The 25,114-nt window shown below is 38.9% G+C and overlaps 1 protein-coding gene across 1 annotated transcript; it reads left to right on the top strand.

Moving 5' to 3' along the window:
• Positions 1 to 2,539: 2,539 nt before the first annotated feature.
• trdmt1 (tRNA aspartic acid methyltransferase 1) lies at positions 2,540 to 25,114 on the top strand. The gene is made up of 12 exons (XM_083631947.1): positions 2,540 to 2,607; positions 4,479 to 4,588; positions 6,811 to 6,887; positions 8,116 to 8,187; positions 9,767 to 9,832; positions 11,296 to 11,365; positions 11,890 to 11,973; positions 12,554 to 12,688; positions 13,128 to 13,369; positions 15,721 to 15,778; positions 16,639 to 16,768; positions 24,780 to 25,114. The coding sequence occupies exons 1-12, from the start codon at positions 2,544 to 2,546 to the stop codon at positions 24,878 to 24,880; spliced, it is 1,209 nt and encodes a 402-aa protein (XP_083488073.1). The 5' UTR covers positions 2,540 to 2,543; the 3' UTR covers positions 24,881 to 25,114.

Raw genomic sequence — 25,114 nt, 5'->3', positions numbered from 1 at the left:
TCCAAGCAGACTGGATAAAGTGAGCAGCAGAATCGTTTGGGCTTCCGGTCATTATTTTCCAAAATAAAAGCTTGCATTAAAACTACCCCTGGTTCAAGATGCCGTCTACTTTGTATTTGTTCTGCTGGGCTATTTTAATTCAAACATTACACTGTGTGTTCCTCTTAGTGTTCTCATATGTTGGCTCTCAGTTAGATTACTACTTTTTATTTTTATTTTATTGTAAAAACCGAACTTTATCTCGCTTTTATTTTGAGGGACAAATCACTAAACCGGAAGTGAAACTGCTGCTAGCTGCTGTTGTTTAACGGAGTTCTCAGAGCACACCCTACCGGAAGTTGATGTGCGAGCCTGAATAGTCGTCTAGCGTTCCATAAAAGGACACTTCCTGTTCCTTGAAGAACGTACATTGATAAGAACTGACAGTGGCTTGCTTCATTGCAACATCAGCGCGCAGCATCAGAGCTACGCCTCCACCATGTTGGCCTGAAGCCCTGCAGTAAATCGTCCCGGCTGCAAAGTGCAGTGCAAAAGTACCTGAAGAATTATAATAAATATGCATAGCCTACTATTCTATTTAGGCTATTTCAATCTATGAAAAAAATCAAAGCAGAAACATGTAAAACACGTTTGTAAACATTAATTATGAATTTATTAAATAGCAAACAACACTTTGAAATAATGGGTTCAGATTTACAATTTCAATTTTTAGGCTACTGATTTATTTATTAATTTTAAGAAAAGGAAACATGTATTGATGAAAGTTCAGCTCATAGCCCAAGTGTGTGTGTGTGGGGGGGGGCATAGCCTATAGGACTTGATCTGAAAAGTTTGGGAACCCCTGCAGCCTCAATGCAAGACTCAGCCTTCATTATTCAACCAGTTGTATGCAGGGACGGATTTTTGACATCACTGATGATGTCACAATGTCTATGCATAAGCGTGCAATAACCTCTTGATACAGTAGCCTATAAAACAAGACACAGTGTCTGGCGTGGCCTCCCTGTGCAATCTTTAGTTGGTCACTACACTAGACGCATAAAGGTGGTATAGGCCTAGATGTAGCAGCATTTTCCCAAGACACTGCTCATGACCCTTGCATACTAAACCACAGTTTAACTCAATCTTTTTTGCTGTCTGAAGGTTTTAGTTAAACAAACACTTTTGAAACAAACAACCAGGTCTATGGAAACAAGCCCAAAATAAGCAACACAAGAGGGAACCATAGCTCTATATTTAAACTGGATGTCTCTTGCTGAGGGCCTGCTTGACCAAGTGAAATGATCCCAGATAAACCTGTATCTGTAGCCAACAAAATATCCATTTACATTAGATTTATTTTGGATTAAACAGATTTTCCCCCCCATTATGAACCCATTAATTAGCCTGTTTCAGAATGTCCACATTCACACAAGCCATCTGATGTATGTGACCTGCACACAGCGATTCAACCTCAACCCACAATGCCCTAACCTCGTCATTTTGACAGTGTCCATCCTATCCTTCTCCATGTTCATTTTTCATTCATTCATTTTCAATGGAATTTTGTAAAACAGGGGGTTTCAAAGTGTGTGTGTGTGTGTGTGTGGGGGGGGGGGGGGGGGGGTTCAAAACAGTTTCAGGAGAGGCTCAGTGAATGGAAGTGAAAAAATATTACATTAGTTATTATTTGTTATCAATAGCCTATCACATAGAATAGCCTAAAATCTGTGTGACTTGGTTCAATAAATAATAATACATTTTTTTAGACGCCTTTCAAAACATCCAAGGTCACCCAAGGTACAGTATAGTTTTTGTGAATTCTACAGATTTTCCCACTTTCCCAGAGTCAGAAACACATAGATGCCTTCAGTGCTTTTTATGTGTAATCTGAAGTAGGCCAGGCTATCTTGGCTCAATCCTTCAGTGTGTCTATGATCAAAATAATCATGATCCCATAGGCATCCAGGAATTGAGTGAAATATGCAAGTAAACTGTCTGAAGGGAGGCCCACAGTCTGAGACTTTGAAAACGCCTATTAAATAGTCTTTCCCGTTTTCCTGACACTCCTTTTCACATCCCTGCTTAATGGTACTGCGACACTCTAGTGCCCCCTAGTGCCTCAGTCTCTTTCTCATAATGCTAAGATTTCTATCAGCGTTTTCATTCCCCTCTGCTAACCCAGAGAAACCCCCCTTTTTAACACAATAAGAAATACAAAAAGGTTTACAACAAAGGTTACAAGACAAGTGCTTGAATACATACAAATAATACACGAAGGAAAGGAAAGGAAAGGAAAGGAAAGGAAAGGAAAGGAAAGGAAAGAAAGGGAGGCATATACGAGTGACTACATACTGTAGAGTAGGAACCATTCTCTAGGGAATGCGATGCTGGTCGGAAGCACCAGACTGGAGCACACATGTGCGTCCGTCTCCGTCTCTGGTCCGGCGTTCTACTAGCTTGTTGTCATCGGTTGTCATAGATATAATATACACGTGTATACTGTATGACTTCGTGTTAGCTTTGTTGTTGGCATCTGTCTGTGGTTGCTAGTCTGGCGGGTCATGGACAGTCTGCGGGTGTTGGAGCTGTACAGTGGGATAGGTGGGATGCACTATGCTTTGAAAGGTAAGGCTAACTACTAGCCCAGTGGGTTTCAAACTTTTTGTGTTCAAGGCACACCAAAGGGTAAGCCAATCTCAAGGCACACGTATTCATATCCATCATGCAAAAATAGTCTCTAAATGCTTTTTATTTACGTAACAAATGTGTTGACTTAACAAAATAATTAAAGAGTTCATTTGAAACTTTGTAAAATTACATCAAAGCAGCAACACACCTAATCAATCAAATTTAAGCAGAATAATTAATAATTTAAGCACAATATCAGAGCAATTTACATTTTGTTATTAAACTTGTTAATGATACATTTTCTTCTCTTATCATCATCATTCTCTGTGTCTGTTTTCATTGGTCCTGCTTGTTTCAGGGGGACAAACATGAAAGTGAAAGTAAAATGATTGCTTTACTTTTCTCTTTTCTTTTTTTGCTTTGACATCATTTGAAATGTGCTCTGACAACTCTGTTAAACTGTTGTGTGTCTGCCTGCCCTTCACTGACGAGTTTCTGGGCCAAAATATTTGATTGCTACTCTGACAAACGCCTAAAAAATAACCCCTTCAGCCGGAGGCAGAACTCACCGTCTTCGGCTGCTCGGAGTCCTGAACTTCCCTACAGCTGTGCAACAGTCTCTGATACAGGGACAACTGTTGCCAAAAACCTCGTTATGAAGGAATTAAGTCCCCCTCTTCACCTTCTTTTCAATTGTGGTTGACGGACATGACCTCTTATAAGGATGGAGAGACTCAGGTTCCTGAGGACCAACTCACTTCAGAAAATGTCAACTATCTGGGACCCGTTTCTAGCCTACCTATAGTTCAAAATACATACTACAGCATGCGCTGGGACGCGTCATCAGTGATGTTAACTGGGGTGGTAAGGTGTTTTGGGTCTATCGAACATAATACACCCTCGCCCAGTAGACCCAGCCGAGGCCGATTAAGACCCCGACCTGTGTCCCGGAAGCAGCCGCTCACGGATCAGCCTTCCTACTCTGTCTGCAACGTTGCCCACGGAAGGGTTGATCATGCCCAATCCGCTGCAATAGAGCTAGTGCTAAACCGCAGCATTGAAAGACCCTTCGGTGCATGGAGGCTCAGGCCCTGTGGGTTTCTCCCGGCCGCACTCCTCCTTCGCCTCACCAGACCCTCCCTGGGGAAAAGGCAATCCTACCATGCCGTACCATGGGCAGAGAGGATGCCTCAAGAAGGCCTGTGCACTGCACGTCATTCGCCTGTGCCGAGCACCTCGCTCTAGCCTGAAGGACCCCAGGCCGTGCCGATATTTACACAGCTTTTCAGGAGGCTAATCCGTAGTGTTTGTGGATTTCTCCCTCATGAGAGAGCCAGGCTGGGGTGCTAAACCCATCCCGTACCGGGTGCCGTCTCTCCGACCGTCAACTGTCTCTCCAGCTTGTCACCAAACTATACTTGGTTGTCGCCTAGACTATTCCTAAGTGTCACTGGCCAGGGGAGCCAGAATAATACAGTTCAAAATACATAGTACAGCATGCGCTGGGACAGTGATGTTACCTATATATATATATATATATACCGGTATATATATATATATATATATATATATATATATATACCGGTATATATATATATATATATATATATATATATATATATATATATATATATATATATATATATATATATACTGTATATATATATATATATATATATATATATATATATATATATATATATATACTGTATATATATATATATATATATATATATATATATACACACATAAAGAAAAATGCTCATGTTAATTGTGATATTGATTTCAACCATATCACCCAGCCCTACTTTAAACAGGCTTGGCTAGGTTTGATCTGTAGCAGCTAATGATAAACTGTCTTCTTCCAGAGAGTGGCGTACCTGCCCAGGTGGTGGCTGCAGTGGACATCAACACCACAGCCAATCAGATCTATAAACACAACTTCCCTGACACGCCCCTGTGGCCCAAGACCATCGAGGTGGGTGATGAGTCCAGACATCTGCTAACAAAGCTTCAAACCATGGGGCCATGTTGGAAATAAGGGTTCACAGTTTTACATGTCGTCCCTTGGATTATGTTGTCTTCTATATCCATAAAATCAATCAATCATTCAGTTAATGAAACTAAACAACTCAGAAGTGTCTGCACACAATATTGAATATTATCACACAAGGGCGTGAATAAGAGCCATACTTTGACTCCTCCCTTGATTTGCAGGCTGTTTGTGTTTAGTGATGTCGCTCTTGTCCCATGACTGTGCCTTTTAATAGAGATCCAAAGTCGACGTCACTTCCTGCTTCAGCAAGCGCACCAAGAGATTTCATCCACAATTTATTTCCCCATAGACATTTTGTAAAATGCATATTTTACTTGGTGAAACCAAGCGATTCAGCTATATTTAGAATCAGGAGAGACCATAGAACATTTCACTCAGACCAAAACTAAAAGGAAAAGAAAAACATCAAAAAAATAGTTGTTTTTTTATCGGCAATTGTTTTAACATTTTGGTCCGAGTGAAATGTTCTATGGTCTATCCAGCTGTTTGTAAATATAGCTGAATCGTTTGGTTTGACTAAGTAAAACTATTTTTATAAGCATTTTATTAAATCTCTATGGGAAAATAAATGGCGGATGAAATCTCTTGGTGCGTATGCCTAACCCGGAAGTGGGTGTGACTTTGGCTCTCTATTGGTTGTTTCAGGTCAAAGCCATGACTGTGCCTTTTAATTGGTTGTTGTAGGTCAAAGTATAAGTGCAGAGCTTTTAGTGAGGGGTAAAGGTCCTGTGCTTGGTCAGCGGTGGACACAGCAGCACTCAGCTTCCTTCCAGCACAGACACTCTCGGGCCATCTGAAAGCCATTAGATTCTCTTCCAAATTCAGGTTTTTGCATCTTAATAAATTTAATTTAGGGTTAACTTAGGATTCATATTTTGTCGTTTTTTCGATGTCTTGGCCATCTCAGACTGCCTCTCCAACAAGTCTCTCAAAGTGAAAAGCAAGAAGTAAGGGTCCGCAAGACCGACCCACCTCTCAAAACACCCCAATCGAAAACGTGATTATTTCTCTAGGTCTATTTTACAATTATTACATAATTTAGGCTACTACAATAATTAGGTGTACTTTTGATTTTGATAATTAGGCCAACTTTGATCAATTTCAGCCAAATTATGGAAAATTCTGCAATATTCCATGTTTTACACTTCATTGCATTTTTATTACCAAATTCCGTGATTCTGTCCATTTTTTCTGCATTGCGGAAATCATAATATGGCTCTACAGAGAGCATCTATACAAGCTGTGCAGGAACCATTTAGATGGAAGAGGTGGCTGACCGAGCTGGAGCTAAACCTAGCTGACCGATGATAGAGATGCACTGCTCGCTGTGAACATTTCCAACCTGGCAGCGTTAACAGGTCACCCAAACTCTGTCCAATAAACACGCTTGTTGTGAGTCATGTGACTGTTTACAAGCCCTGCTTTGCTTCTAATTGGGCAGTGTCAACGTAAACACCAAGATACAAGAATGCAACAAAGTCAAGTTCTACAATATAATTAAGAGCAAAGAAAATCAACTGTAGTTGTGATCACAGCCATAGTCTACTAACTACAGTGTTATTGAGTAAAAGTCATGGATTGGCCCTGTATTGACATTGGCTGATACCTGAAGTATAGTATAGTAGTCCTTATGAAGTATAGTATAGTAGTCCTTATGAAGTATAGTAGTCTAGTCCTTATGAAGTATAGTAGTCTAGTCCTTATGAAGTATAGTAGTCTAGTCCTTATGAAGTATAGTAGTCTAGTCCTTATGAAGTATAGTAGTCCTTATGAAGTATAGTAGTCTAGTCCTTATGAAGTATAGTAGTCTAGTCCTTATGAAGTATAGTAGTCTAGTCCTTATGAAGTATAGTAGTCCTTATGAAGTATAGTAGTCCTTATACCAATCAGTAATTTTGAAATGGCAGTCATGTTGTTGGTCAGTGTTAATAAAAAGGCTAGCAGCTTGCATGTAGAGTTGTTCCCATACCGATACCAGTATGGGAAATAGGCCTGTATGATATGAGGAAAATCTGCTAACATTGATCAATATTGCAATGACGATATGACTTGTGATAAATAAACAAATACTGAAGTATGCATATTATTAGCTATACAGTTCCTATGTGTTTCATCTCTACTTGCATGTCTTTGTGTGTTTTCAGGGAATATCACTGGATGAATTCAACAAATTATCCTTTGACATGATTTTGATGAGCCCTCCATGCCAGCCTTTCACCAGGTAGGTCAACACAGCACAGTGTCTTACTTTAAGTGTGTGTCAACAGCTGGAGCAGACCATTTCACAGCTGGGCTACAGGGTAAACTTTTAATTTTCATATATGGCAGCCTGGCTCATGTTCATAAGCTGGTTGTGAGAGGCCTTCAGATGGCTGGTGTCCCAAAGAGAGGGGCCAAGCAGTTAGCAAGGTATTGTTCAATATCTGCTATTATTGGTAGCCGCTCAATATGGAGAAGGCGCTGCTTTTTGTACTCATGAAGTGGATACTGACTGTTATCTTGTTTTACAGTATAACTGTATCTGTCTACCTGCTAGTGTCATTATCCTGTGTGCTATTATCCTGTGTGTCATCATCCTGTGTGTTATTATCCTGTGTGTCATTATCCTGTGTGTTATTATCCTATGTGTTATTATCCTATGTGTATGCAATAATGTGGTTGCCAATTAGGCACTTATGTAACTGACTGACTCCCAATGTCTGATTGCAATGCCTTATTAGTGTTTATGTCCTTTGTATCTATGTGGACATAAATAAATCATTTAAGTGTGTGTGTGTGTGTGTGTGTGTGTGTGTGTGTGTGTGTGTGTGTGTGTGTGTGTGTGTGTGTGTGTGTGTGTGTGTGTGTGTGTCTTACTATAAGTGTATGTCTTACTATAAATGTGTGTGTCTTACTATAAATGTGCGTGTGTCTTACTATAAATGTGTGTGTGTCTTACTATAAGTGTGTGTGCGTTACTATAAATGCGTCTCGTATTCAGATTGGTATCGCCACTGATTTCCTGATTCAATATGATTCCGATGGCACAAGCTTCTGATTCATTTCGATTTCCGATTTGATATCGATATTTCAGTTGCAATACCAATTTGGCTTGGATATGAAAGACATTCTCAAAGAACTAATGCTGTAAAATGTACAAGGAACCCTCTAACCTGGTACATTATTAAATATATGACTCTTTACAGTCTACGGTCTAGTCTGCGAGTACGGGGTTACTGCTTCCATGGGAAAAGGCTTTATATAATAAAAAATCGATATTGGGATTTATTAATCAATATCGGTTCCTTAAAATAAATATCAAAAATCTATAATTGTTTTTTACAAAGCCCTATTCAGATCCTCAAGTTCCCCTTTTCTTTCTTTCTTTTTCCCCAGTTTATTTTGTGACTCCTTGTTGTAGTGTTTTGTTTCCTCAACTGAAGTCTTGGACCTGTTTTGTGTCTGTGCAGACTAGGCCTGCAGGGTGATGTGGCTGACCCCAGAACCAAGAGCTTCCTCTACATCCTGGATCTTCTGCCAAGGTCAGACACAGTTCTAGTCTCAGTCATCTTCTGCCCAGGTCAGACAGAGTTCTAGTCTCCAGTCATCTCCAAGGTCAAACACAGTTCTAGTCTCAGTCATCTTCTGCCCAGGTCAGACACAGTTCTAGTCTCCACAGTCATCTCCAAGGTCAAACACAGTTCTAGTCTCCAGTCATCTCCAAGGTCAAACACAGTTCTAGTCTCCAGTCATCTTCTGCCCAGGTCAGACACAGTTCTAGTCTCCAGTCATCTCCAAGGTCAAACACAGTTCTAGTCTCCAGTCATCTCCAAGGTCAAACACAGTTCTAGTCTCCAGTCATCTTCTGCCCAGGTCAGACACAGTTCTAGTCTCCAGTCATCTCCAAGGTCAAACACAGTTCTAGTCTCCAGTCATCTTCTGCCCAGGTCAGACACAGTTCTAGTCTCCAGTCATCTCCAAGGTCAAACACAGTTCTAGTCTCCAGTCATCTTCTGCCAAGGTCAAACACAGTTCTAGTCTCCAGTCATCTCCAAGGTCAAACACAGTTCTAGTCTCCAGTCATCTCCAAGGTCAAACACAGTTCTAGTCTCCAGTCATCTTCTGCCAAGGTCAAACACAGTCAGACAATTACTGTGCCTGACATCATCACCTGTTCTTAGCAACAGCTTGTTTTTTTAACTTTGAGCACAAAATGAGGATATTTGTCAAAAAATACTGGTGAACCGTGTAGCTAATCAACAGGCGAGGCCATTACTCACCAACACATAAAATATCTTCAAAATGACAAAACACACTGGAGGGGGCCTTTAATCCATAACCTTACTTCTGGGAACTGTTGCGAGGTTGCGATCCGCTGCCATTGCTGTAAAAACGTTTAATTGTATGTTTAATAAGGAATATGCTATTTGCACCTGTATGTCAAATACGCCGAATTTAAAATGCCGAGTTTAATTGTATGTTTAATAAGGAATATGTTATTTGCACCTGTATGTCAAATACGCAGAATTTAAAATGTTTAAGCACGTCTAAAGTATGCACACGACATGTGCACCTATGTGCAGTGAATATGCCACTGTCTCTGACTTGTCTTATCACTATACTGCCTTATTGCTTGTTGTGTCTCTTGTTGTTTTTGCACCCATATGCCCTGTTATATTTGTACTATCTTGTAAACAGAGTCCACAGCACAAGAATTTCACACGTGATACTTGTACCATGGAGTGACAATAAATATCTTGAATCTTGAAATCTTGAATCTTGAAAAAAAACTGGTCCATTGGAGTGAATGAGATGACGCAACTCTCAATCTCAATGGCTCTGATTGTGCCTAGGATGAGACCAAAGATGCATTTCAACCTACCTTAGTCAATAAATTATATTCTATTTGCTTCTATTCAGTTCTATTCAACGTTCTCTGTGGTGTTGGTTATTGTCTGTTCATAATATGTTGTAAGCATGGCTTCCATCAGTAAACCCTCACATCCATCCTTCGTCTCACAAACCCTTCCTGTGGCGGTGACCCCTGACCCGTGTCTGACCCCTGGCTGTGGCGCTGACCTGTGTCTGACCCGTGGCTGTGGCGCTGACCCCTGGCTGCAGGCTGGCCAGGCTGCCGCTCTACATCCTTCTGGAGAACGTGAAGGGCTTTGAGACCTCCTCTGCCAGGTAACCCAGGGTTTCCCTGGCTTTCCATGTACTCTTATTTATATGTTGTGACTTGTCAGCACCAGTGGCTCCTGCATTACATCACTGGCTTTCCTGGAGAAGCTAAGCAGGTCTGGCCTCGGATACTCCTTGGATGGGAGACTGGTGCTGCAAGTGGTGTTGGAGGACCAGTAGGAGGTGCTCGTCCCCTCTGGTTCGAATGGTTTGATGAATAATGTGGTCTGATGAATAATCTCCCCAATGCCCCAGGGCAGAGACAGGGACTCTGTCCTCTGAGTGAGCACCGTCCTTCAGATGAGACGTTAAACCGAGGTCCTGACTCTCTGTGGTCATTAAAGATCCCATTGGCACTCTTTGCAGCCCTATAACTTGTGTCATACAGTACAATACATCAGATCGGCAATACGTCATTTTGTAGTCGGCTCATAGGCCATGTCCCCATTTTTTTTAAGACATGCCAAAGAGTTGTTGTGTTGTTGGTTTCACCAACAATAAAAAATATAAACTGCATCTCCATTTTTTTCTAAGCCTGTTGCTATTTTGCTGAAACTGCCAAGAGATCAGCTGAATGTTAGCTTGCCCCATTTTCTTATGTGGAGAGGCAGCCACACCAAACTCTATTCAGAAATCTGGCAACTAAATGTGGCCTTGCTTATTGGAAAATTAAATGCCACCAGAACATAATTTACAAACCTTACAAATCATTAGACGCCACTCTCCAATTTGGCATACATATTATCTCCCAAGAAGCACTTTGTGAATGTCAAATCAAATTTTCTGAAGTGATTCACTGTGCTGGCTATCTACCACCCTCCACTGTGTATTTTGCTGGGAGAGGACTGTGTGAATCACCGGTGAAACATTTAAATATATTTGGAATGTGTGCTGCTTATTGGAGTATGTGTATGCTGAAGAGACAGGCTCATAAGTATTCATAAAACTTCTGTATGTTTCCATAAAAAAGTCTCAACTTGTGTTTAAACCGTAAGTTGCCGACTTCAAATGGAGCTCGTGCCCATGAGACTGAACAGGTGGACACCGTGCTGCTCTGTAGGTCACAGAAGGGACATGATGAGTCACATGACTGAAGATGGATCAAATTAATATTTTCGATGTATCTTGCGCATTCTATGGCCGTCCGAGTTGTAATATATTGTCATGTCATGGTGTCTTTGTGTCATTTCTAAACTAAATTGATTACGTTTGTTTTCTATAGATTTGTACTGCTATTTTACCTTGAAGTCAACGGCGAGTGGCTTGTGTTTTCCCCCTAAAAGGGGGGCTGGGCCATATTGCAGATCTGATGTATACAATACTCATGTTAATAACAGTAGGACAATTTGTGTTTTTGAATATAGTATATATATAATATGTGTAATGTACTAATAGGGTTTTACATTGGCCAAAAGAGGTTTGAACAGAGAGGTCCTCTGTCTTCAAACAGCATGTTTTCTCTCCTTTAGGGAATGTCTGGTGAAAACCCTGAAGGACTGTGGATATATTTTCCAGGAGATCCTGGTCTCACCCACAAGGGTAAGACCACAACACACCATGTGATTGCCGTAACATGTACCAGGGAAGACTTTATTTAAGTTGTATTTATAATTTCTATTCTATTCCGTTCAGTTCCATTCTGTTCTGTTCTGTTCTCTGTTCTGGGGCCTCATTTATCAATATGTGATAAAAACTATGACTAACATGTCCACTGTCTGCCTACTCGATTCAATCTGTGTTTCACAATCTAGTGTCATCTTGAAAATGTATTCCATGCAAAACTAGTTTTGTAAAAAAAAAAAAAAAAACGCACAACGGTTATAAAATAAACAACAAGTTAGGCCAATAGTTTTAGTCAAATCTGACCCTTGCTTAAAGACCCTGGCCAGCAAAATGCACCAAAACCTTCCAAATACTGTATGTAATTAGGGCTGACCTCTTCTGGTCAGTTGGTTGATTGTTTGGTATACGTACAGAGTATTTGGATTCAGCCCTGTTCTGTTCTGTTCCTGAACACAGGTGGGATTCAGCCCTGTTCTGTTCTGTTCTGTTCCTGAACACAGGTTGGGATACCAAATTCCAGACTGCGTTATTTCCTGATAGCCAAGGCTTCAGCAAGAAGTTTTTCCTTCCAGACGAGCCCAGAGGTGAGGCAGGTTGACTTTAATTCTGCTGTTCTGCAGGTAACTCGATAATTACATGAGGTCCCCATCAAAGTTATTATTCTTTGGCATTTTTCATTAGTTTACATTTTTTATTTTGTTTTGACTCCGTTTTCAACTTTGATTTTTTTTTTTTTTTGCAACTTATTACCGGTACTTATTCGTTTTTTGAAAGGTTTGGCATACATACATTGTTGTTTCCAGAATACAGGAACACTTGGCAAATGTTTTAGCTTATGTCATGGAGGTAGACGGAAGTATATAAGTTCAGGGAAATAAACAATACATACATATATATACACGCACGCCCATATCTTTGAGTCCTACTACAGAATGATATAATCACAGAGGAGACTGTCTGGTACCTACTTAAACCTGTCAAAAATGTTGACGAAAGCCCAAAACTCTTCCCAAGGAGACACTCCTTCCTCCTGATCTCCACTTATTCAAGTTAGTTAACAAAAGTCGTATTTTTTCCACACCTAGTTTTCGTTATTTTGTTAGTTTTGTTAACTAGTGCTATGCAAATGCAAATAGGGCTTCTGACAACAACGTGTCATTTCAGATTTTAGACGGCTTCCCGCAGCCTGCTGAGACCGACGCCGGGGATCTGCCCTCAGTCTCCCGTCCTTCCTGTCGGAGCACCTGCCAGCAAGAAGAGAGTGTGGAGGACCTCCTGGACAAACTGGACACGACCAAGGTACGGCTGAGCAACATAGCCATATTGTATCGAGATTGTGATATGAGACTAGATATCATCTTAGATTTGGGATATCGTAATATTGTGATATGGCATAAGTGTTGTCTTAAAGGTTGCATTGTAATGTATTTTTCTCTCACATGTGGCTTTGACTTATAACTGAATATTTAGCCCACTTTGTACAAACTACCAAGATATCTATCGCCTTTCAGCCTAAAAATATTCATGACTTTATTATTTATGACTATTTATTTATGACTATGATTTTTCGTCCATATCCCTCAGCCCGAGTTGTACTGTTCATTAACTTCCAAAATAGTCTTTAACCAACATGAAAAATAATCATGATAAGATCGTGGAGCGCGATCCTGCAAAACAAAATATATACGGTATATATATATATATATATTTATATTTATGCCATATCGCCCGCCCCTAGACCAAGGAGGCCCAGAGGAGTGCAGAGGAGAGCGCCATCCTGTACAAACTAGAGACGACCAAGGAGGCCCAGAGGAAGTCTGATCAGAACAGCGATGTGTCGGTCCAGCAGATCCAAGACTTCCTGGAGCTGAGGCCGGAGGCGGCACGCTACCTCCTGCCTCCCAAAGTTCTGCTGCGCTACGGGCTGCTCATGGACATCGTCACACCGACCTGCCGGAGGTCTGTCTGCTTCACCAAAGGGTGGGTATAGTCACTACGTCACTGTCGCTGTCTTTTCCCTGCTCTCTAAACATTGCAGTAGATAATAGGTGGGTTTCCATCCACCTGTGGAAACTACAAAAAAACAAACTTAAAACACACTTTGGCGGGTGGAAAAGTTGATGTATCGATAAAAGGTAAATGTGACTATGTGCATTGGAAACAGATTAAAGCCCCCCTCCAGTGCATTTTGTAATTTTTTAGATACAGTATTTCATATGTTGGTGAGTCATGACCTGGTCTGTTGTCTGTTAGCCACACTGTTCGCCACTGTATTTGCTGACAAATAACCTCATTTTGTTCTCAAAGTCCTAAAAAGACCTGGTATGAGCGGTGGAGAGATAGAAAGCAAGCCAGGAGTGTGCTGATCCTGAGATTCCGAGGTCTGAGAGAATGGAAAGAAGGATTTGGTGCTTAACTGTATGAAAAGTGACAGACAAGTGAAGGAGGACAAGGACAGAGGAGATGGCTGAGGCCTTAGCAGTGTGTAGGGCCTCAGTGACTGAAAAGCGCAAATTATGCTCGAGCAAAATCGACGGCGCTGACTCGGCGTAGGGGGGCGTGCAGCTCCTCGAAAATGTGACTCCGCGGCGTCAACTCCTTGTTGTGAGGAATGAGGAAATGCCATTTCCTCATTTAACAGTGCTTGTCCCTCATCTAGCAAAGCCTTCTGCAGGCTCACCGGAATGAGTTTTGAAATGGAGGGACAATAAAATGTCCCCCCACCGACATGATTGCAAGTTCTTGGTAAACGACACGATAACGTTTTCGACGTGTTTTGGACGAGTTATGTTCGAGTATGCACAGTCAAGGCTCCAAGTCGAGGCTGCGCAGAACCATTCCGGGCGCTTAAGGAGAGCTGTCTCAGTAGAGTGAGAAGCCTTGAAACCAGATTGAAGGGGGTCCAGCAGGTAATTCTGGGAGAGATAGAGAGAAAGTTGGTTGGAAATGGAAACTGCTCGTTCAAGGGTTTTGGGTCGAAATGAGGGAAAAAAGACGGGTCTGTAGTTCTGGATAGCAGTAGCCAGAACAAGACCAGAGGACAGAGATGAATTGATAAGCATAGTGAGGAAGGGAGAGATGTCGGTGGAGATGGTTTGGAGAAGAGTGGAAGGGATAAGATCAAGGGGGCACACATAATCTTACATCTACAGTATACTTACATAGTAGGCTTGGGCAGTATCCAAAATATTATATTGTTATACTGTCGCGCCACAGAGGCGGGAGATTGATTGATTGATTGATTGATTTATATATTTAATCTCAGTTGAAGGCTGTTCGAGACCGTTTACTTCTGGCACTAACATGTGTTTTTTGTGATCAGATTGCAATCGGATAGTGCTTGACCACTTGAAAGTATAGGTGTAAACGCCCCCAGGACACATTGAGGACGGATTGCGATCTGATCGGCCAAACCACCTCCAGAGGTGGTCAGGGATACATTGTGACCACATTGAACACAAGTGTAAATGCAATGTGTCCTCTCAATCCACATACACCAGCAGTCACTGCTGTTTTTCTGCTGCTCTACTGTGGAGCTTACCTGATCCGATCGCAATGTGGACTAGGGGTGGGAATCGCTGAGTAGCTCACGATACGATATGGTCACGATACTTGGCCCTCGATAACGATATTATCACGATACAGCGATTCTGCGATAATCGATATATTGGAAGACGATACATCACGATACCTGTGTAACTGAAGAGAAAAAAATACCCCTAAAAGGCAAGAAGCAGGTATTGTGTATTTATTAGCAGAATTGACATGAACTCTCTCAGAGTTCACTCACTCACTCATAACATTTTCGATACCATGGAGGAAAAGTTACACATTAAGTCTTTTTATTATTATTATTAAAACAAGAAAACCTATATAACCTACCTACCTATATCATTTCTAAAAGTAGATATTAATGAGCAAACATTTCCATTCATGTAGCCTACAGTATTTATGTTTTTGTTTCAACTACAAACATAAATAAACGTCAACTTGAAACTATGTTTCAACTACCACACACAGCATAATATTTTAGCCTGTTTATTTAAAAAAAAAAAAAAAAAAAATTTTTTTAAATAAACATATCGATACTTGGTGCCAGTGTATCGATAACGTATCGCAAGTGGAAATATCGCGATACCGTGAGTATCGATATTTTGTCCCACCCCTAATGTGGACACTGGAGACACATATTAACACCAGGTGTGTAAATGTAATCAGGTTAATGTGGTCAAGCACTATCCGATTGCAATCTGATCACAGAGAATGCATGTTCGTGCCAGGTGTAAATGGCCTCTTAGTTATAAATGTGTCACCCTGTCCTTTGTCCACAGCTATGGACACTATGTGGAGGGAACAGGCTCGGTGCTGCAGTCCTCCATGGAAACACAGGTACGCTTTGGCTTTATTACTGCCTCCACAAGACATCTACAGCAGGGATTCCGTTAGCCAGCTCTTTGCCTGTAGCACATGCCGTGGGCCGGCGGATTAAAGAGCTACTCAACACTTTTTCCACTTTTCTCTGCTGAAAATCAATATATATTGGAAATGAGCTGTGTTCTTGATGAATCCAGGTCAAAGTCCTGACATTTACTGTAAATCTGAGTAATTCCTCATCTCTTCTAACATACCTATGCAGTTCCATACATCCCGAACCCTCTCTTTCTACTGGTAAAGCTCTTGATCAGTGACGTAGCTCGGTCAGCGTCGTCACCGACCCCAGCCCGCCCATCTCTCGCGCCTAGGCCCCTCCCAGCCAAAGTTTATAAAAGTGCCTGCACACCACGCTGGGCCTATGGAGTGTGGAGAATTGTTGAATAGAGATAGAGAGATTTGTGGAGCGTTTTGATTAGAGTGCATAGTGTGAATTGTAGTTGTCTGTTTGTGGTATTTAATAGTTTAGGTTTAGTTTTAGAGTACCCCCCGCTGGGGGAGTAGGTTAGAGAAACTATCCGGGGGGGAATGCAGGATTGCAGCCAAACACCATCTGGAGGCAGCGGAGCTGCTAGGCCCAGTTGTCGCAGCCATTCCAGCCTGATGTCCGAGTCTCCGGGAAACTGGTGTAGATTTTGCACCCGGGAACACAACACTTTCGACCCATAACTATCCCTAACCTGTCCCTGGCCACTAAACTAAACTCAACAAACAAACAGATGATTTTATTATTTATTTATTTTTTACAAACACAACCCCAGTGGTCCCGATGCACCCATACACTTCTATTACCTCGGTCTGTGTTTGTGGCTGTGCAGGTGGACAGTGTGTTTAGCGGTCTGGAGCAGCAGTCGGAGGAAGACAAGCTCCAGCAGCTGCTGAAACTGAAGCTACGTTACTTCACCCCCAGAGAGATCGCCAACCTCATGGGTTTTCCCCAGGGCTTTGGTGAGTCAAACATCCTGTGTTTCATGTGTCGTGATTGATCGAATATCGTCAAACTTCCTCCGGTCTGAAGCTTTTGTTTTTTCCTCTGGCCAAATGTTGACGGGCTGAAGAACACACTGTCTCTGGAGTATGTTCAAGATTGTGGAAGAGATAGACAAGCAGGCTCACCCCCTCCTTACCTTTCACACAGGAGGGCCAGACTGGTTTCCCGCACACACATTTTCTATCATTTTCTATCACTGGGTCAAAACGTATTCCACCGAGGTCATGTGATGACCATGTGAGTCATGTGACCGAGGGGAAGGGTTATTTAAGATGGCGTCTGTCTATGTATGTTTTACCATTTACCAGCATGATCTGTGACATCACAAATACCAGCATGATCTGTGACATCACAAATACCAGCATGATCTGTGACATCACAAATACCAGCATGATCTGCGATATCACAAATACTTGGGAAGCCAATTGTGGTCCAATATTCAACGTACAAAAGTGTGATGTGGAAACTTGAAGCCTCCAGTGCACATACACTGAGACATACACTGAGAATGGACTTTACAGCTAAGCAGGATACATCTTGAGACTTTAGACATTAAATATATTTGCACATTTATAGCTTATCAATTATTTTAATGATTGAGCAGGAGTAGATGTCATTTTAAGGATTTTAACAAGATAATTTCACTTTTGTGTTGGGAAAAACCATCAGACACAAATTATTATTCAAAGTAGAGTATTTTACATACATCTTAAAACATGACTTCAGAGGGTTGAGTTGTTGGACTTGTCTAAATTATCTCATGCCCCTGGGCCGGCCGAGCGGACCTAGAGCCGTGGCTTGTGGTGGCTCGACTCATGGGCAGAGCAATGTAGAGATTTACTGGTGTTTCTACATTCACCGTAACATATTCATTAAGTCAATGTAGAGATTTACTGGTGTTTCTACATTCACCGTATAACATATTCATTAAGTCAATGTAGAGATTTACTGGTGTTTCTACATTCACCGTAACATATTCATTAAGTCAATGTAGAGATTTACTGGTGTTTCTACATGTACCGTAACATATTCATTAAGTCAATGTAGAGATTTACTGGTGTTTCTACATTCACCGTATAACATATTCATTAAGTCAATGTACAGATTTACTGGTGTTTCTACATGTACCGTAACATATTCATTAAGTCAATGTACAGATTCACTGGTGTTTCTACATTCACCGTATAACATATTCATTAAGTCAATGTAGAGATTTACTGGTGTTTCTACATGTACCGTATAACATATTCATTAAGTCAATGTACAGATTTACTGGTGTTTCTACATGTACCGTATAACATATTCATTAAGTCAATGTACAGATTTACTGGTGTTTCTACATTCACCGTAACATATTCATTAAGTCAATGTAGAGATTTACTGGTGTTTCTACATTCACCGTATAACATATTCATTAAGTCAATGTACAGATTTACTGGTGTTTCTACATGTACCGTAACATATTCATTAAGTCAATGTACAGATTCACTGGTGTTTCTACATTCACCGTATAACATATTCATTAAGTCAATGTAGAGATTTACTGGTGTTTCTACATTCACCGTAACATATTCATTAAGTCAATGTAGAGATTTACTGGTGTTTCTACATTCACCGTATAACATATTCATTAAGTCAATGTACAGATTTACTGGTGTTTCTACATTCACCGTATAACATATTCATTAAGTCAATGTAGAGATTTACTGGTGTTTCTACATTCACCGTATAACATATTCATTAAGTCAATGTACAGATTTACTGGTGTTTCTACATGTACCGTAACATATTCATTAAGTCAATGTAGAGATTTACTGGTGTTTCTACATTCACCGTAACATATTCATTAAGTCAATGTAGAGATTTACTGGTGTTTCTACATTCACCGTAACATATTCATTAAGTCAATGTACAGATTTACTGGTCTTTCTACATTCACCGTATAACATATTCATTAAGTCAATGTACAGATTTACTGGTGTTTCTACATTCACCGTATAACATATTCATTAAGTCAATGTAGAGATTTACTGGTGTTTCTACATTCACCGTAACATATTCATTAAGTCAATGTAGAGATTTACTGGTGTTTCTACATTCACCGTAACATATTCATTAAGTCAATGTAGAGATTTACTGGTGTTTCTACATTCACCGTATAACATATTCATTAAGTCAATGTACAGATTTACTGGTGTTTCTACATGTACCGTAACATATTCATTAAGTCAATGTAGAGATTTACTGGTGTTTCTACATTCACCGTATAACATATTCATTAAGTCAATGTAGAGATTTACTGGTGTTTCTACATTCACCGTAACATATTCATTAAGTCAATGTAGAGATTTACTGGTGTTTCTACATTCACCGTAACATATTCATTAAGTCAATGTACAGATTTACTGGTCTTTCTACATTCACCGTATAACATATTCATTAAGTCAATGTACAGATTTACTGGTGTTTCTACATTCACCGTATAACATATTCATTAAGTCAATGTAGAGATTTACTGGTGTTTCTACATTCACCGTAACATATTCATTAAGTCAATGTAGAGATTTACTGGTGTTTCTACATTCACCGTAACATATTCATTAAGTCAATGTACAGATTTACTGGTCTTTCTACATTCACCGTATAACATATTCATTAAGTCAATGTACAGATTTACTGGTGTTTCTACATGTACCGTAACATATTCATTAAGTCAATGTAGAGATTTACTGGTGTTTCTACATTCACCGTATAACATATTCATTAAGTCAATGTAGAGATTTACTGGTGTTTCTACATTCACCGTAACATATTCATTAAGTCAATGTAGAGATTTACTGGTGTTTCTACATTCACCGTAACATATTCATTAAGTCAATGTACAGATTTACTGGTCTTTCTACATTCACCGTAACATATTCATTAAGTCAATGTACAGATTTACTGGTGTTTCTACATTCACCGTAACATATTCATTAAGTCAATGTAGAGATTTACTGGTGTTTCTACATTCACCGTAACATATTCATTAAGTCAATGTAGAGATTTACTGGTGTTTCTACATTCACCGTAACATATTCATTAAGTCAATGTACAGATTTACTGGTGTTTCTACATTCACCGTATAACATATTCATTAAGTCAATGTAGAGATTTACTGGTGTTTCTACATTCACCGTATAACATATTCATTAAGTCAATGTAGAGATTTACTGGTGTTTCTACATTCACCGTATAACATATTCATTAAGTCAATGTACAGATTTACTGGTGTTTCTACATTCACCGTATAACATATTCATTAAGTCAATGTACAGATTTACTGGTGTTTCTACATTCACCGTATAACATATTCATTAAGTCAATGTACAGATTTACTGGTGTTTCTACATTCACCGTATAACATATTCATTAAGTCAATGTACAGATTTACTGGTGTTTCTACATTCACCGTATAACATATTCATTAAGTCAATGTACAGATTCACTGGTGTTTCTACATTCACCGTATAACATATTCATTAAGTCAATGTAGAGATTTACTGGTGTTTCTACATTCACCGTATAACATATTCATTAAGTCAATGTACAGATTTACTGGTGTTTCTACATGTACCGTATAACATATTCATTAAGTCAATGTAGAGATTTACTGGTGTTTCTACATTCACCGTATAACATATTCATTAAGTCAATGTAGAGATTTACTGGTGTTTCTACATTCACCGTATAACATATTCATTAAGTCAATGTACAGATTTACTGGTCTTTCTACATTCACCGTATAACATATTCATTAAGTCAATGTAGAGATTTACTGGTGTTTCTACATTCACCGTATAACATATTCATTAAGTCAATGTACAGATTTACTGGTGTTTCTACATGTACCGTATAACATATTCATTAAGTCAATGTAGAGATTTACTGGTGTTTCTACATGTACCGTAACATATTCATTAAGTCAATGTAGAGATTTACTGGTGTTTCTACATGTACCGTATAACATATTCATTAAGTCAATGTAGAGATTTACTGGTGTTTCTACATGTACCGTAACATATTCATTAAGTCAATGTAGAGATTTACTGGTGTTTCTACATGTACCGTATAACATATTCATTAAGTCAATGTAGAGATTTACTGGTGTTTCTACATTCACCGTAACATATTCATTAAGTCAATGTACAGATTCACTGGTGTTTCTACATTCACCGTATAACATATTCATTAAGTCAATGTAGAGATTTACTGGTGTTTCTACATTCACCGTATAACATATTCATTAAGTCAATGTACAGATTCACTGGTGTTTCTACATTCACCGTATAACATATTCATTAAGTCAATGTACAGATTTACTGGTGTTTCTACATGTACCGTAACATATTCATTAAGTCAATGTACAGATTCACTGGTGTTTCTACATTCACCGTATAACATATTCATTAAGTCAATGTAGAGATTTACTGGTGTTTCTACATTCACCGTATAACATATTCATTAAGTCAATGTACAGATTTACTGGTGTTTCTACATGTACCGTAACATATTCATTAAGTCAATGTACAGATTTACTGGTGTTTCTACATTCACCGTATAACATATTCATTAAGTCAATGTAGAGATTTACTGGTGTTTCTACATTCACCGTATAACATATTCATTAAGTCAATGTAGAGATTTACTGGTGTTTCTACATTCACCGTATAACATATTCATTAAGTCAATGTAGAGATTTACTGGTGTTTCTACATTCACCGTATAACATATTCATTAAGTCAATGTACAGATTTACTGGTGTTTCTACATGTACCGTAACATATTCATTAAGTCAATGTACAGATTCACTGGTGTTTCTACATGTACCGTAACATATTCATTAAGTCAATGTACAGATTTACTGGTGTTTCTACATTCACCGTATAACATATTCATTAAGTCAATGTACAGATTTACTGGTGTTTCTACATTCACCGTATAACATATTCATTAAGTCAATGTAGAGATTTACTGGTGTTTCTACATGTACCGTAACATATTCATTAAGTCAATGTACAGATTTACTGGTGTTTCTACATTCACCGTATAACATATTCATTAAGTCAATGTACAGATTTACTGGTGTTTCTACATGTACCGTAACATATTCATTAAGTCAATGTACAGATTCACTGGTGTTTCTACATTCACCGTATAACATATTCATTAAGTCAATGTAGAGATTTACTGGTGTTTCTACATTCACCGTATAACATATTCATTAAGTCAATGTACAGATTTACTGGTGTTTCTACATGTACCGTAACATATTCATTAAGTCAATGTACAGATTTACTGGTGTTTCTACATTCACCGTATAACATATTCATTAAGTCAATGTAGAGATTTACTGGTGTTTCTACATTCACCGTATAACATATTCATTAAGTCAATGTAGAGATTTACTGGTGTTTCTACATTCACCGTATAACATATTCATTAAGTCAATGTAGAGATTTACTGGTGTTTCTACATTCACCGTATAACATATTCATTAAGTCAATGTACAGATTTACTGGTGTTTCTACATGTACCGTAACATATTCATTAAGTCAATGTACAGATTCACTGGTGTTTCTACATGTACCGTAACATATTCATTAAGTCAATGTACAGATTTACTGGTGTTTCTACATTCACCGTATAACATATTCATTAAGTCAATGTACAGATTTACTGGTGTTTCTACATTCACCGTATAACATATTCATTAAGTCAATGTACAGATTTACTGGTGTTTCTACATTCACCGTATAACATATTCATTAAGTCAATGTAGAGATTTACTGGTGTTTCTACATGTACCGTAACATATTCATTAAGTCAATGTAGAGATTTACTGGTGTTTCTACATTCACCGTATAACATATTCATTAAGTCAATGTAGAGATTTACTGGTGTTTCTACATTCACCGTATAACATATTCATTAAGTCAATGTAGAGATTTACTGGTGTTTCTACATTCACCGTATAACATATTCATTAAGTCAATGTACAGATTTACTGGTGTTTCTACATGTACCGTAACATATTCATTAAGTCAATGTACAGATTCACTGGTGTTTCTACATTCACCGTATAACATATTCATTAAGTCAATGTACAGATTTACTGGTGTTTCTACATGTACCGTAACATATTCATTAAGTCAATGTACAGATTCACTGGTGTTTCTACATTCACCGTATAACATATTCATTAAGTCAATGTACAGATTTACTGGTGTTTCTACATTCACCGTATAACATATTCATTAAGTCAATGTACAGATTTACTGGTGTTTCTACATTCACCGTATAACATATTCATTAAGTCAATGTACAGATTTACTGGTGTTTCTACATGTACCGTAACATATTCATTAAGTCAATGTACAGATTCACTGGTGTTTCTACATTCACCGTATAACATATTCATTAAGTCAATGTACAGATTTACTGGTGTTTCTACATTCACCGTATAACATATTCATTAAGTCAATGTACAGATTTACTGGTGTTTCTACATGTACCGTAACATATTCATTAAGTCAATGTACAGATTTAATGGTCTTTCTACATGTACCGTAACATATTCATTAAGTCAATGTACAGATTTACTGGTGTTTCTACATTCACCGTATAACATATTCATTAAGTCAATGTACAGATTCACTGGTGTTTCTACATTCACCGTATAACATATTCATTAAGTCAATGTACAGATTTACTGGTGTTTCTACATGTACCGTAACATATTCATTAAGTCAATGTACAGATTCACTGGTGTTTCTACATTCACCGTATAACATATTCATTAAGTCAATGTAGAGATTTACTGGTGTTTCTACATTCACCGTATAACATATTCATTAAGTCAATGTACAGATTCACTGGTGTTTCTACATTCACCGTATAACATATTCATTAAGTCAATGTAGAGATTTACTGGTGTTTCTACATTCACCGTATAACATATTCATTAAGTCAATGTAGAGATTTACTGGTGTTTCTACATGTACCGTATAACATATTCATTAAGTCAATGTACAGATTTACTGGTGTTTCTACATTCACCGTAACATATTCATTAAGTCAATGTACAGATTTACTGGTGTTTCTACATTCACCGTATAACATATTCATTAAGTCAATGTACAGATTTACTGGTGTTTCTACATTCACCGTATAACATATTCATTAAGTCAATGTAGAGATTTACTGGTGTTTCTACATTCACCGTATAACATATTCATTAAGTCAATGTAGAGATTTACTGGTGTTTCTACATTCACCGTATAACATATTCATTAAGTCAATGTACAGATTTACTGGTCTTTCTACATGTACCGTAACATATTCATTAAGTCAATGTACAGATTTACTGGTCTTTCTACATTTACCGTAACATATTAATTAAGTCAATGTACAGATTTACTGGTCTTTCTACATTCACCGTAACATATTCATTAAGTCAATGTACAGATTTAATGGTCTTTCTACATGTACCGTAACATATTCATTAAGGCAATGTACAGATTTACTGGTCTTTCTACATTACTGTATAACATATTCATTAAGTCAATGTACAGATTTACTGGTCTTTCTACATTACTGTATAACATATTCATTAAGTCAATGTACAGATTTACTGGTCTTTCTACATGTACGTAACATACGGTATTCATTAAGTCAGCGGGTCCCAAACTTTTCCAACTCAGGTCCCACTTGAAAATCTCAAAACATGTCACGGCCCACCTCCGACCCCATAAAAAATACAGTCCAAATAATGCAATTTTTATTTTCCACAGTCACTCACACAGCATCTGAAACATGTTGCAGCATTTTCAGTGTGAACTGCTAACCATTTTGTTTTCTGTCTATGATTGGGTTGAGTATAGCCCAAGTAATGGTTTTAGTTTGATGTCATTTGAATGTGTTTTGCAGCCTTCCCAGAGCAGATCTCCACCAAGCAGCAGTACCGAGTCCTGGGAAACAGCCTGAATGTTGTGGTGGTGGCCAGACTCATCCAGCTGTTGGTCTCCTAGCACCAGTGGACACACTGGAGAAGAACATTGTTTTGCTGCTTCTTCTCATGTGGCTGGTAGCATGGTGCAGTAGCATGGTGCAGTAGCATGGTGCAGTATCCTGCTACACTTGAACATGGAGAAATAGGAGTTTCCTGTTGGGCAAGTTGGCAGAGCTGAGCCCGCAGGTCAGCAGAGGTGAGAAGTGCTTCCTGATTGGAAGGGACATCATACATGACTCTGTTGGCTTAACTG

This window comes from Poromitra crassiceps (assembly GCF_964638095.1).
Source record: "Poromitra crassiceps genome assembly, chromosome: 2".
Taxonomy (NCBI): Eukaryota; Metazoa; Chordata; class Actinopteri; order Beryciformes; family Melamphaidae; genus Poromitra; species Poromitra crassiceps.
This window is presented reverse-complemented; position numbering and strand designations above follow the sequence as displayed.